The following is a 12,130-nucleotide window of genomic DNA, read 5'->3' on the forward strand; positions in this document are numbered from 1 at the left end:
AAAGCCGAGCGCCACCACTGCCCGGCCTTAGACTAATGTTTCTAACACTTAAAAAACTGTCCCAATGCTGGGCAGTGTGGTGGTGGCACACACCCTTGATCCTGACACTCCAGAAGCAGAGGCAGGTGGATTTCTGTGAGTTGAAAGCCAGCCTGGTCTACAAAAAGAATCCCAGGACAGCTAAGGCCACACAGAGGAACCTTGTCTCGAAAAACCAAACTGAACCAAACCAACAACAACAAAAGAGAAAAACAAAAACAAAAAACAAAACAACAACAACAAAAAAAAACCTGTCCGAAACAAGAAATAACCTAACTATATATAATAAGGATGGATTTTTTTTTTCAAAAATGTTGGAAAAACACAGAGGTGCATACTCTCTGTACCAGTACATGGGTAGTAAGTTCTAAGATGCTTGCCACCACATCTGAGTCAACAGAAGCAAGAAGAGTCACCGAGTGCACTGCAGGGGGGAGGGAGGACCCTGAAGGAGCGCAGATGAAGCGTACAAGGAAGGTGAGAGATACAGATCTGAATAAAAATCCTAGGAGGATGTTCGGACCTAGTTTTAAGGACCTCAGGCGATGTGAAACAGCATGACAGCATTTTTATTTACTTAGCTCTGCATCCATCTGCAGGATGGATCCATTTCCACTGCTGGTGCAAATGTATCAGCCAAAGATTAAATGTACCTTCATACCTAAAATCATATACGAAATGCACAAAGCTGTTGTTTTTAAAACAGCGAAGCAGGAAATGGAGGACCAGAAATGACGGACAGCGATGAGGATGCTTTGGCCAACAATACCCTTCTGCACCAAAGTGCTCTGAGGCTGAAGTCCTTCCACGGGTGATGTCCCACAATCTCAGTTTGTATAAACACACTGAGTGCTACCAACACAACAGCAACAGCGCCTAATGATACACACCCTAACTATATCCTAGTTAGGGGACTCAGGACTGCACTTCAGAGGCAAGAATAAGTTAAGGTGAACTTTCTGTCTCCCTCCCCCCACCACTGCCTTCTTAAGAGACTCGTTAGGCTGCAGAGAAGATCCAAACTGAGTCCAGTGAACCACCCCTGTTGAGAGAGGAAAGAAGTTTCCTAGACAGGGCACTGCAGAACAATGAGCTGCACAGCTCTTAAGGTCCGCAGAAAAGCCCTTAAAAAGGATGAGCACTGAAGAGCTTGCTCATCAAGAATACAGAAAAAAACCCTAACCCCCAGGACTTCCACCACTCACCCTACACCTCACAAGATTAGAATTGGGCCCTGTGTTCACTCAAAGCTGAGCATAGAGTTTGCTTACTAGAGAGCAAGAAGCCGAGTTTTGCCTACAACTGGAGCAAACTCTACAGGAAACGCAGAATATTGCCTTGCAAAGATTAACTCGACCACAGTGGCTCTCAGCCTCCCGAATGCTAAGACCCTTTCATACAGTTCCTCATGTTGCAGTGACCCCCAACCGTAAAACTGTTTTCATTGCTACTTCATAACTGTAATTTTGCTACTGTTATGAATCATGATGCAAATCTCTGCTATGCAGATTATCAGATGTATAACCCCCTGCGGAAAGGTCTTCGAGACCCACAGGTTGAGAACTGCCGTTCTACAGTGCCTGTCCTCCTTGGCCTATATAAGCTATTTGAAAACCACTGCCCTGAGGCTGCTACCGCTGTCCAGTAACAGGACTGCATTTCCGAGAAAAGGCACACCAAAATACCACAAAGACCATCAAATTTCCCAGAATCCAAACAAAGTAAAACTGATGTAGGCTGGCAGCCAGCCAAAAATTATCAGACACACAAAGAGACAAGAAAACAGAATCCATAAATAGAAAATAAACAATGGAAAGAGATTGAGAAGTTAAAATTAGCAGACAAGGACATTAATGGTATACGACAATTGTAGTACATCTACTTAAAATGTATAGAGCTGAAAAAGGCATAAAGATCCAAAGAAAATAACCACACAAGGAAGTGGAGACTTCTGAGGTTAAAAAAAAAAATATATATATATATATATATATATATATATATATATATATATATATGTGAGACATGATTATTGGCCAGTTACTCAAAAGACAGATCAGTGAACTTAAAAATCACATGAAAACCTGTCAAAACGAAGCAAATAAACAAGGCAATATACATAAGCAAGCAAATGGGCATCTACAGCAACAGGAGGATTTTTATGACCAATATACAGTTACCTGGGGGCTGGTGAGATGGCTCAGTGCACTGACTGCTCTTCTGGAGGTCATGAGTTCAAATCCCAGCAACCTCATGGTGGCTCACAAATAAAGAACCTATCAGCCAGCCAGACATGGTAGCACACGCCTTTTTTTTTTTTTTTTTTTTTTTTTTTTTTTTTTTTTTGGTTTTTCGAGACAGGGTTTCTCTGTGTAGCCCTGGCTGTCCTGGCACTCACTTTGTAGACCAGGCTGGCCTCGAACTCCGAAATCCGCCTGCCTCTGCCTCCTGAGTGCTGGGATTAAAGGCATGCGCCACCACACCCGGCTTTAGCAGCATGTTCTTAGCACACAAAAGAAGCCATATGCCTGTTAGCACTTTCACCCCCTTCCTACTTCTCGCCACATGGATTAGTCTACTGAGTCTCGAAAAACCAAAATAATAATAATAATAATAATAATAATAATAATAAAATTTTTAAAAAAAAACCTATGGGCCAGAGCAAGAGGGAGAAAGGGAAGGGGGAAAAAAGAAAGAGAGAGAGAGAAAGAGACTTGGTGTGCCCGAGCACAGAAGGGGTACTAGAAGAAATAATGACTAGAACGGCCATGAAAACTGTAAAACCATTGAGCCAAGATACAAGAGTTGACTGTAACTACACCAAGGTGCATAGAAATGAATTATTCAAACCCCATAACAAAGAGAAAAACATTAAAAACACTCAGAGCAAAGAAAGTAAATACACAAAGGAATTTTATTCAGCTTGTAAACAAAAATCAAAACTTCAGGAAAATGGATGGATCAGAAAATCCTATGAGTTCAGAAAGACAAACGCTGTACTTCCTCTCTCATATGTGGATCCAGCTTCTTCATATGTGTAGATCTATGTTTAATATGGACTGCCTAGAGAGGCCAAAAACCTAGAAGGTACATTGAGGAAACAGGGTATTCAGGGAAGTAAACAGGGAAGTCAGGCTATTAGTCAATAGGTGTGATATCACATACAGGAGTATATACCAGAGGTGGAGCAGGTTACAGGGGATGAAGAGGCAGAGAAAAGCAGGCGGAGAAAGAGCTAACCAAAGCTAGGGAAGAAGTTAAGAACCATATGAAAACCCACGATTTTTTAGGAGAAAATATTTTTTGAAATTTTTAAAAATTTCTTTGCCAGGCAGTGGTGGCACACGCCTTTAATCCCAGCACTTGGGAGGCAGAGGCAGGCAGATGGTCTACAGAGTAAGTTCCAGGGACAGGGAGAACTACACAGAGAAACCCTGTTGCAAACAACCCCCCCCAAAAAAAAAAAGAAAAAAGATATGTTTCTTTAAAAAGGAGTTTAGATGGAAGTAGCCTACATGGATGGGTAATGTCTCTCCCAAGAGGCATAGATAATTTAACAAAAATCTCAATGCCAGGCATAGGATACCTCCCTCTGAGGGATGCCCCAGCCGGACCTAAAATATGACAAGTTATCGTCATGGTTTATAAGGAATCCAAGTTCACAAAGGGATAACCACATCAGGACTTGGGAGACGATGGCTGTCTACAAGTTAAGAGAGGAGGTCTCAGGCAAAGCAACCAAACGCCCACACCATGATGTCTGTGTCCTTCCTCAGCACTGCTGGAGAATATATTTCTGCTAAGCCACCATCTCTGTGGTATTTTGTTATTCTACTCTCTCTCAGTAATCAACAGGTCTATCAGAAAATAAGCACAGATACCAATGATTTGTGTGACACTATCAAACAATTTGATCTAAAAGAGTTATTTAACTCCACAACAACAAAGCACACATCCTTTCAAGTGCACTGGCACGTTCAGCCACATTATGGACACAGAACAAGTCTGAAGGAATCCAAATACATTCAAGTCCTTCTGAGAAAAAGAAAGCCTGACCACTATCAAATCAAATTTGGGAAAACAAACAGCAATGTCTAGAAAATGCCCAAATAGTGGCAAACAAAATGCTACACTTTGAAACAGCCTTATCCCAGAAACACAAGCGTTCATAACATTCAAATACCGATCAACAAGCTTCTACACCAGGACTCGAGAGGCTGAAGAGAAATCAGTAGAGGCTAGACCCTGTCTGGAAAAGCAAAGGGACACAAAAGCAGTTAATAAGCCAAGCAAGGAGCCAGCCAGTCTTCTCAACCAATGCAAAAAATCCACTAACAAATCCTAACATCCCTCTCCAGATAGGATCTCAAACAGGAGAGCAAGAGGCTTCCTCCTTGGCTATGTAAATCCTTCAGCAAACATCCTTAATCATGAGAGCTCAAGGCTTCCTTTTAAGACATGCAACAGGGTAGCTATGGGAGGGCGCTAAGTAAGACTTAACATTGAGATTCTAAACAACACAATGAGGTGAGAAAAGGAAATAAAAGGCAACCAATTTGGAAAGCTGTAAAACAGCCTTGCTCCTCATAACCTGGCAGCCTATGTAGACAATAAAGAAAGAAAAAAAAAGCTTTGAGTCCTAATGAGAATTTTTAGTAGCAGAGCTGGAGGATACAGAATCCATATAACCAACGCCACGGTTGTTCTGGCTACAGGTCACCAATGAACTTCCAAAACTGAAACTCAAAAGCCATTACCACTTCCCACGGCGTAAGCAGCCATTTCTAGACCCAGAATCTTCCAAACACTTCGGGTTCCTCAACCATGCTGATACTTCCCTGCATATCTCCCTGCAGTTGCTATGGTGTGACCAGCACTGTCAAAGAACAAGAAAGTACCCTGAACCCATAAGAAACTTCTGCGTTGGCTCTGCAATCTACATTCAAACTCTTGCTCGGCCCCGAGTAAACCGCAACTCCTCTTAAACGGCAATAACACCCTCCCTCTCCTACTGCTGGAAATGACCAAAATGCTACATATCCACGGGCATAACATGGGTAGTCTTAAAACAACTTGGTTGTATTAGGGTCCACCCCATACCAACTCAATCTGATTACCCTAGAGGTGAGACCAGAACACTGGGAAGGTTTTAGAGCTCCCAGAAGATTCTCAACTGCAGCCAAAACAGGCTGAATCACTTGGACCTATACTATTAAGTCACCTTTATTAAATATTGCATCCCATGTCTGTGTCTGATTACTTCAAATTGATAGCAGAAACCCTGTATCTGGAGCCCTGCAAGAATCTAGCAGCATTCAATATTCACACTAGCAAGGCACATAGTTACCCTAACCCCCACTTCTCTACAGATGGGATTGTGATATACAAGACCTAGACTCCACAGGGAACCAATGAGGGATAAGGCTACCACCTAGTGCCATGCTCAGACTGGCACAGGAATTAATCCTAGGTAATATCAGGGTGTCACATACCTTTTCTGTCCATCATGCAGCTCTTTGACTACAATCTCTCTTGCGCTAGACTGCAATATCCTAGTTTCGGGGTACCAAGTTCTTTCTCCTTTGCCCTCTGTGAGCCCTCCCCAGCTGTCAGAAGGCAACCCACAGTCCCTCAATTAAGACTTGTGCACTAGATGAACCGGCCATAGTCTGTGGGCCAAAGGAGAGCTACTGTAACATTTCCTCAGTGACAAACACCTTTATTCCAAGCAAGGAGAAAGAGCTACTGTTTCCCCGCAGCTTCTTGCTCACTGGTCCAAAAGCTGAAGAGTGGAAACAGCAGAGGCACTGTGGTGCTTGCTCAGCCATTTCAATTGCTAGATCCCAGGGGAGTTGATTAAGATAGTGTAATAACATCTGCTCACGTGCATGCTGCATAACATCTCTCCCATGAAAGGGGACTAGACACAACTCGACTGTCCTTGTCTTCACCTGATCCAGGGCTTTCATTTCGCCCTGAAAAGGGGGGTGGGATGGGAGGGGGGATACAGCGAGGCTTAAGTAATTGGCAAAGCCAGTTCAGAAACCTAAATTTCATCTAATTGTTAGGAGCCAAACTTTGGAAGAGTGACCAGTAAGGCTGCAGGTTCCACAAGGACGCCCACCCGGAGAGGGCAGGGGCAATTAGCCTTGATAGTGAAGTCTCTGAGGAGCCGGGGGACTCTCCACACAGGGAACCCACAGTCAGGTCTTGTCCTCTCTTCTCTTCTCTTCTCTTCTCTTCTCTTCTCTTCTCTTCTCTTCTCTTCTCTTCTCTTCTCTTCTCTTGTTTCATAGTACAAGAATATGTCTGCATGAGCCCAGCTACTTTTCCCTTCAGGAAATATTCAGCCCACCACAGGAAGCGAATATAGGCGCACTGGGGTAGCACTGATCCCAGCTTAACCTCACTTCTCTGAAAGCAACCAAACCTGAACCCTTCCCATATCCGCAGAGCTGGCCCCATACCTCCCCACAGAAGGCAGGCACATGGGACATAAGTAAACCCCCTCCATGCTCAATAGTGTTCCCCATACCTTTGTAGTTCTCAACCTGTAAGTCAGGACCCCTTTAGGAGTCTAAAGACCATTTGATGAGGTCACATATCAGATATTTACATGACGATTCGTATCCGTAGCAAACTTACAGTTAAGAAGGAGCAAGGAGAAACATTTTAGGCTTGGTGGTCACCACAACACGAGGAACTGCATTACACAAACCACTCCTTTAAAGCAACTGCATCTGGCTGCTGAAGCAAACTGACTTGCAGACCTTTCGCTCCACAGAACTTTCCACAAGTTTCATGGGAAAACAATCGTAGTCGATGTTGGATTTATAAGGCTTAGTGGGGGGGGGGGGGGGCGCGCTACTCGGCGTCTGTTTAATTCGAACCCCACAGAGACCGTCCTGGAAGCAACAGGACACCAAGGTGCCCTCGGAGACGCAGGAACTTGCACTAGACTTCCACGCACTATCCGGGCACCCGCAAGAAACCTTAACAAGAATCACGCGCGGAAGAGTGAGTTTGCGCAATGGCTAGTGTCCCGCCTCTACTGTAGAGAAAGGGATCCAAAGAAACATTTTCCAGCAACTTTTGGATCTCAAGGGGCTAGGGCTGTCCTGCCTTCCGCCTGGCGGTGCGCTCATCCAGTTCTGCTGCTCATCCAGTTCTGCCTCCCTAGAGAGTTACACGCGCGCGCGCGCACGCACACACACACACACACACACACACACTTCACACACGTGCACACCCAGAACACATACAGAGGAGCGCGCACCAGCAAGAACACGCGCACGCTTACAGGCCCACAAGTACATGGGCTCGTGCGCCCACCCAGGACGTCCACGTGGGTGTCAACCCGAGGGAGCACAATCCGCCGCACTCACCTGGCGTGGACGCCCACGCGCACCAGACTCGCGCGCCAACCTCGCTGGCGGGCCCGGGGTCAGCGCGCGCCACCGCATAGCTGCCCCCGTGGTCCGCCCCCGGTCCACGGCCGAGCGCGGGGCACCGACGCCTTGAGATCCTGCGTGGGCGAGGTCCGTATCACGTCCTAGCCAGGCTCTGCAAAAGCTACTGCCGTCAGAAGTCAGACTCCGGGAACAAAAGCCAGGCGCGAGTGGCGGGCCCCGCGCGGCCGCCCTCCATCTGACACGAATTAGCCCGCCCTCCCCCGCAGACCGCAGCCCAGAGCCGGGCACCGCTGCTCAGGCAGACGCGGGAGAAGTGGGCGAAGAAACGCCTTCCCGCGGGCGGGGGTGGGGAGGGGGGTGCGCCTCCCTGCCGCCATCTGACTGGAATTACCGACGCTTGGCTCAGGGCTCAGCAGTACTAGGATTTCAAACCTCTAGGCGTGCTGGCCCAGGGGCTTAAGAAAATCAAAATGCAGCAGGTTCCCAGGGCTTTTGGCATTTTAAAATCTTGTCCAGCCTCCAGTCCACTCTGCTTCTGCGCTGGGAGGTATCTACCGGGTAATCAACACTACCCAGCCAAGAGTGAATTTGGAGTAGGAAGAAGAAAAAAAAAACAAAAACACTAAGGCATAGGGGGGCTTTTTTACCAATTTGCTTCTGAAACTTTAAAATTTAAAGGGGGTTGGGGGGAGGGGTTGACCTTGCCAGAAAAGGTCGGTGGGGTTTCAAGCAAAGCCCAAAGCAAATGACTGCTCCCCATCTCAGTGCCACCAACTTCACAAATCGCATTTCAGCTTTTCCATTCTGGGTCTGGGATTTTAGATGGAAATTAGAAACCTACAGTAGGAGGTGAGATGAAGGAACTGCAGTGGAGGAAAGCAAACCAGGAGGCCAGAAACTTGTAGGGTCACTTTTAGAAACCAGGATACTTTTTCCTGACAAAACTGCCCCTCTCCTGTACAGGGCGGTGTCCTTTAAAGCTATTGCAACAGCAGCAGCGTGGCTTCCCCCAAGGCAACTTCTGAGACGGGAAGGGCTATTTTGAAGGATGGGTTCAAGCTGAAGCAATTCCTCAGGTCTCTTAAGTTGGGCAGAGGAGACCCCTGCAATGCAGTAGCATGGTGCTCTAAACATGAAGCCCCAGGGGCCCTGGCACCGGGCCCAGCTCATGTGGCATTCTAATAGCCTATAGTGTCCCAGCGCCCAGCCTCTGTGGATCTCACACTCTTGAGTCTGTGTGCCCAGATGCCTTAGATGGGAGGGCAGTCTGGGTGGGCTGCGCGGGCCTTTATGGTTACCACATGTGCAAATTCCAGCCATCAATTCAACCTCTCGGGTCCTGGCACTAAATATCCATCTTTCTGTTTCTACAGTGAAGTGGCAATGGCTGCTCTACAAGTTTCAACAATAAAAATAAAAGAAAACCAAAATGTGCCTAAGGTACACACTCCATCCTGGACTCCAATCCTTCATGCAGTAATCATCAGGCAGATGCGGAAGAATTCTCTCCCCTCCCCCTCAGCTGAGATCATTACTCCTTGAGTTCATCCCTTGCTGTTTCCGGATCCATTCCTTATTCTTCCTTTCCTATAGCTGCTTATTTAGGCCTTAGGTTTTACCAGTCTCTCAGTCACAGTCCTGCATGAGCCTTCTCTATCCTCCACTGACTGGGGATCCCTGAGCGCATGAGTAATGCATCCACTCTGGATCCCCACCTCTGACCTAAGACAGGGTAGGAAGCAGTTATTCTCCTGGCTGTCAGGAGGTTTGTAAGACATAAGCCCTTCTTCCACATCAGCCACAGCCTTACTAAGGTGCTCACAGAGCCAGCAGAAGGAATATGAACTCAGAAACGAAGACACAGCAACCTAATACAACGTGTGGGCTCTGCACACTCGAGAGGCCACCCAGAGCTACCATTAAGAGGCAGGCGCTTCCAAATGAGGCAGCTCATGTCTGTGATCCCAGCAGTAGGAAGACTGAGGCGTGGCTCGAGCCTTCCACACAGAGGCAAACATCAGAAGATGGTTCTTTTGGTTTGGTTTGGTTTGGTTTGGTTTGGTTTGGTTTGGTTTGGTTTTGGTTTTGGTTTTTCGAGACAGGGTTTCTCTGTATAGCCCTGGCTGTCCTGGAACTTACTTTGTAGACCAGGCTGGCCTCAAACTCAGAAACCCGCCTGCCTCTGCCTCTGCCTCTGCCTCCGGAGTGCTGGGATTAAAGGTGTGCGCCACCACTCCCAGCCTTAAGATGGTTCTTTATTACAGGCATACCTGAATCTGCCAGAAGTTACTTAAAAGAATACACCATCCAGAAAACGCCTATTTTTTATTATAGTTGTAAATTCCGTGAATGGGACACGCCTTCCGGCTAGTGACAACAAAATGGTCTGTCTCAGCCTTAGGGAGCGTCAACAGTCATAGCCAAGGACTCTGGGCCAAGGTCCAGAACCTTGAAACCAGGGACTTGCCCACAGTCCCTTCAGCAGGCTGCAGGGCTCCCATCCATTCTCTGGCCTCCCCCTGACCGCTCAGCCAGGCTCCCAGCTGGGCTCTAGCCTCTCAGTTCCCTCCACTCTGAGCCATGGGCTCTCTTTCTGACTTAGTGCTCTTTCCTTTTCTCTTTTGTAACTGATAATGACTGCTTTTTCTGGGCTCAGCTGAAGAGCCACCTCCCACCTGCTCCCTACCCCCAGTGGTTAATCATCTCCCATCCCTGAGTGGGCTTCACAGCAGAGGAACCCACTCTTCATTTGGTCATCTGTCCCCTGCAGCAGTGCTCCATAGGCTCATGCCACACAGGCACAGTGTAGTGTGGGTACGGACAAGAAAAGGCCCTTCACTGTTCTGCTCCTTGGCCAGCAACGCTGCTCACTCACGTGTGTGGAGCCACATACTTCTAACCACCCAAATCACCTCTTAGGCAAGCTGTGGGCAAACGATCCAAGAGGTCTGGGAAAACCCAGAAGCCATGATAGGCAGCCAAATCTTCTCATGGCTGATTCCCATCTAATGCTTGAGTGGCAGACTCATCACCCCTACTCTGCAAACGACAGTGCGAGACAACCTTCTCTCCAGCCTCCTGCTTTCCACTCCTTGGTACTTCCCACTGCCCAGATTAGGATACAATCCCAAGCCACTGGCAACTCCTTGGCTTCTGACTACACCTGATCTCTAGGAACAAAACAACATTCTTTTTTTTTTTTTTTTTTAAGATTTATTTGAGTATACTGGAGCTGTCTTCAAACACACCAGAAGAGGGCATCAGATCCCATTACTGATGGTTAAGAGTCACCATGTGGTTGCTCAGGACCTCTGGAAGAACATCCAGTGCTCTTAACCGCTGAGCCATCTCTCCAGCCTAGCCTTCTTTTTACAAAGGGGTTAGGGGAGGCTAGACAACCAAGGGAGACATCAGCACGGTGACCATCAGAGAGAGAGGTTAGGTGATATCCAAGTATTGAAAACTCAGATTATCTGGATGGTGGTGGCGCACACCTTTGATCCCAGAACTTGGTAGGCAGAGACGGGCAGACCTCTGTGAGTTCGAGGCCAACCTCATCTACAGAGCTAGTTCTAGGATACCCAGGGCTACACAGTGAAACCCTGTCTTGAAAAACCAAAACAGAAAAAGAAGAAAAAGAAAAAGCAAACTCAGGCTGAACTGGCAAGTGCCCCGGAAGGAGCAGCATGTTCTCATGTCAGATCGGTGGTTCTCTTGGAAGGTTGTCACTGTAGCTTGGAAGTTTTTCACTCATTCATGTGTGCGCTCACTCACCTGCAGAGTCACTTGCTGAGAAACCCATGAGCACACCGAATTACTAGGGAACAACAGTGTCCACACAGGACACAAGACCTCAGCGAGTGAGCTGAGCCTTGGAAGAGGTGGACATTTTCCAGGCAAGAAAGGAAGTGAGGATGGGTTTTGGTGAGTAGCCTGACATAGTGGCTATTGTGCAGCTAAGCTGGAGGTAGTAGACAGGGTGCAAGAGAGAGGTTGGGAAGCTAAACAGGATGACAGCAAGCAGTGACAGGGAGGGACCCCAACTAAGTCAGGCTGGACCCCAAGTTATGTGGAGGTTTTAGCAGGGGCTACACTAGGAGCACTATGAAGATAAAAGGGCCCTTCACTGGGAGAGCATCTGTAGCCATGGAGAACATCTGTAGCCATGGAGAGCATCTGTAACCATGGAGAGCAGTCTGGAGTGTGTCCCCGGGTGGAGTTAAGTCTAGGGAAGAGAAGCAACAGAGTGACCTCTGGCAACACTAGGCCTAGAAATACTGTAAACTGTAAACAGGGAAGGGACTTGTAACGAGAACCTGGACACCTACAAGAGGACTAACCCCGGGGCTTCCTGTTTGATTTGGAGGAATAGGGAGAGCATTCTCAGGGACTCAGACACACTGGAGCAGCAGCAGATCTCACCTCCTGGCGTAGGCACAGCCAGAAGTGAAAGTAATACAGACAGACTTTATCAGCTCTGTCCACGGGGCTCGGGGTTGGAGAAACAGAACCCCCGTGTCAAGGTCACACCCACAGGAATGACAGAAGAGCACACCACAAGGACATGGGAGACAGCCTGAAGTGACGCCAAACCTCAGAGGACTCCAGTGGAAAATAAACAGTGAAGGTTCCGCATCGCAAACCACCGGCAATGGAGTCCTTGAATCTCCACTGTAACAAGT

At 47.4% G+C, this 12,130-nt stretch overlaps 1 protein-coding gene across 6 annotated transcripts in view; it reads right to left on the reverse strand.

The window, feature by feature from the left end:
* Tns3 (tensin 3) overlaps positions 1-12,130 on the reverse strand; it is a 233,107-nt gene that overhangs the window by 185,344 nt on the left and 35,633 nt on the right. For 2 of the 6 annotated variants that reach the window (XM_011243728.3, XM_011243727.2), the window contains exon 1: positions 7,422-8,783. The exons of 3 other annotated variants lie outside the window; for them this stretch is intronic. Coding sequence is in view for 1 of the 3 variants with exons in the window: in XM_011243727.2 (XP_011242029.1) it covers positions 7,422-7,499 (78 nt within the window). In the remaining 2 variants the exon portion in view is untranslated. Of the gene's footprint in view, positions 1-6,681; positions 6,835-7,421; positions 8,784-12,130 lie in introns of those variants that run through there. One more of the 6 variants, XM_030246087.1, reaches the window with a different exon arrangement.

The sequence above is a fragment of the Mus musculus genome, chromosome 11, assembly GCF_000001635.26.
Source record: "Mus musculus strain C57BL/6J chromosome 11, GRCm38.p6 C57BL/6J".
NCBI lineage: Eukaryota > Metazoa > Chordata > Mammalia > Rodentia > Muridae > Mus > Mus musculus.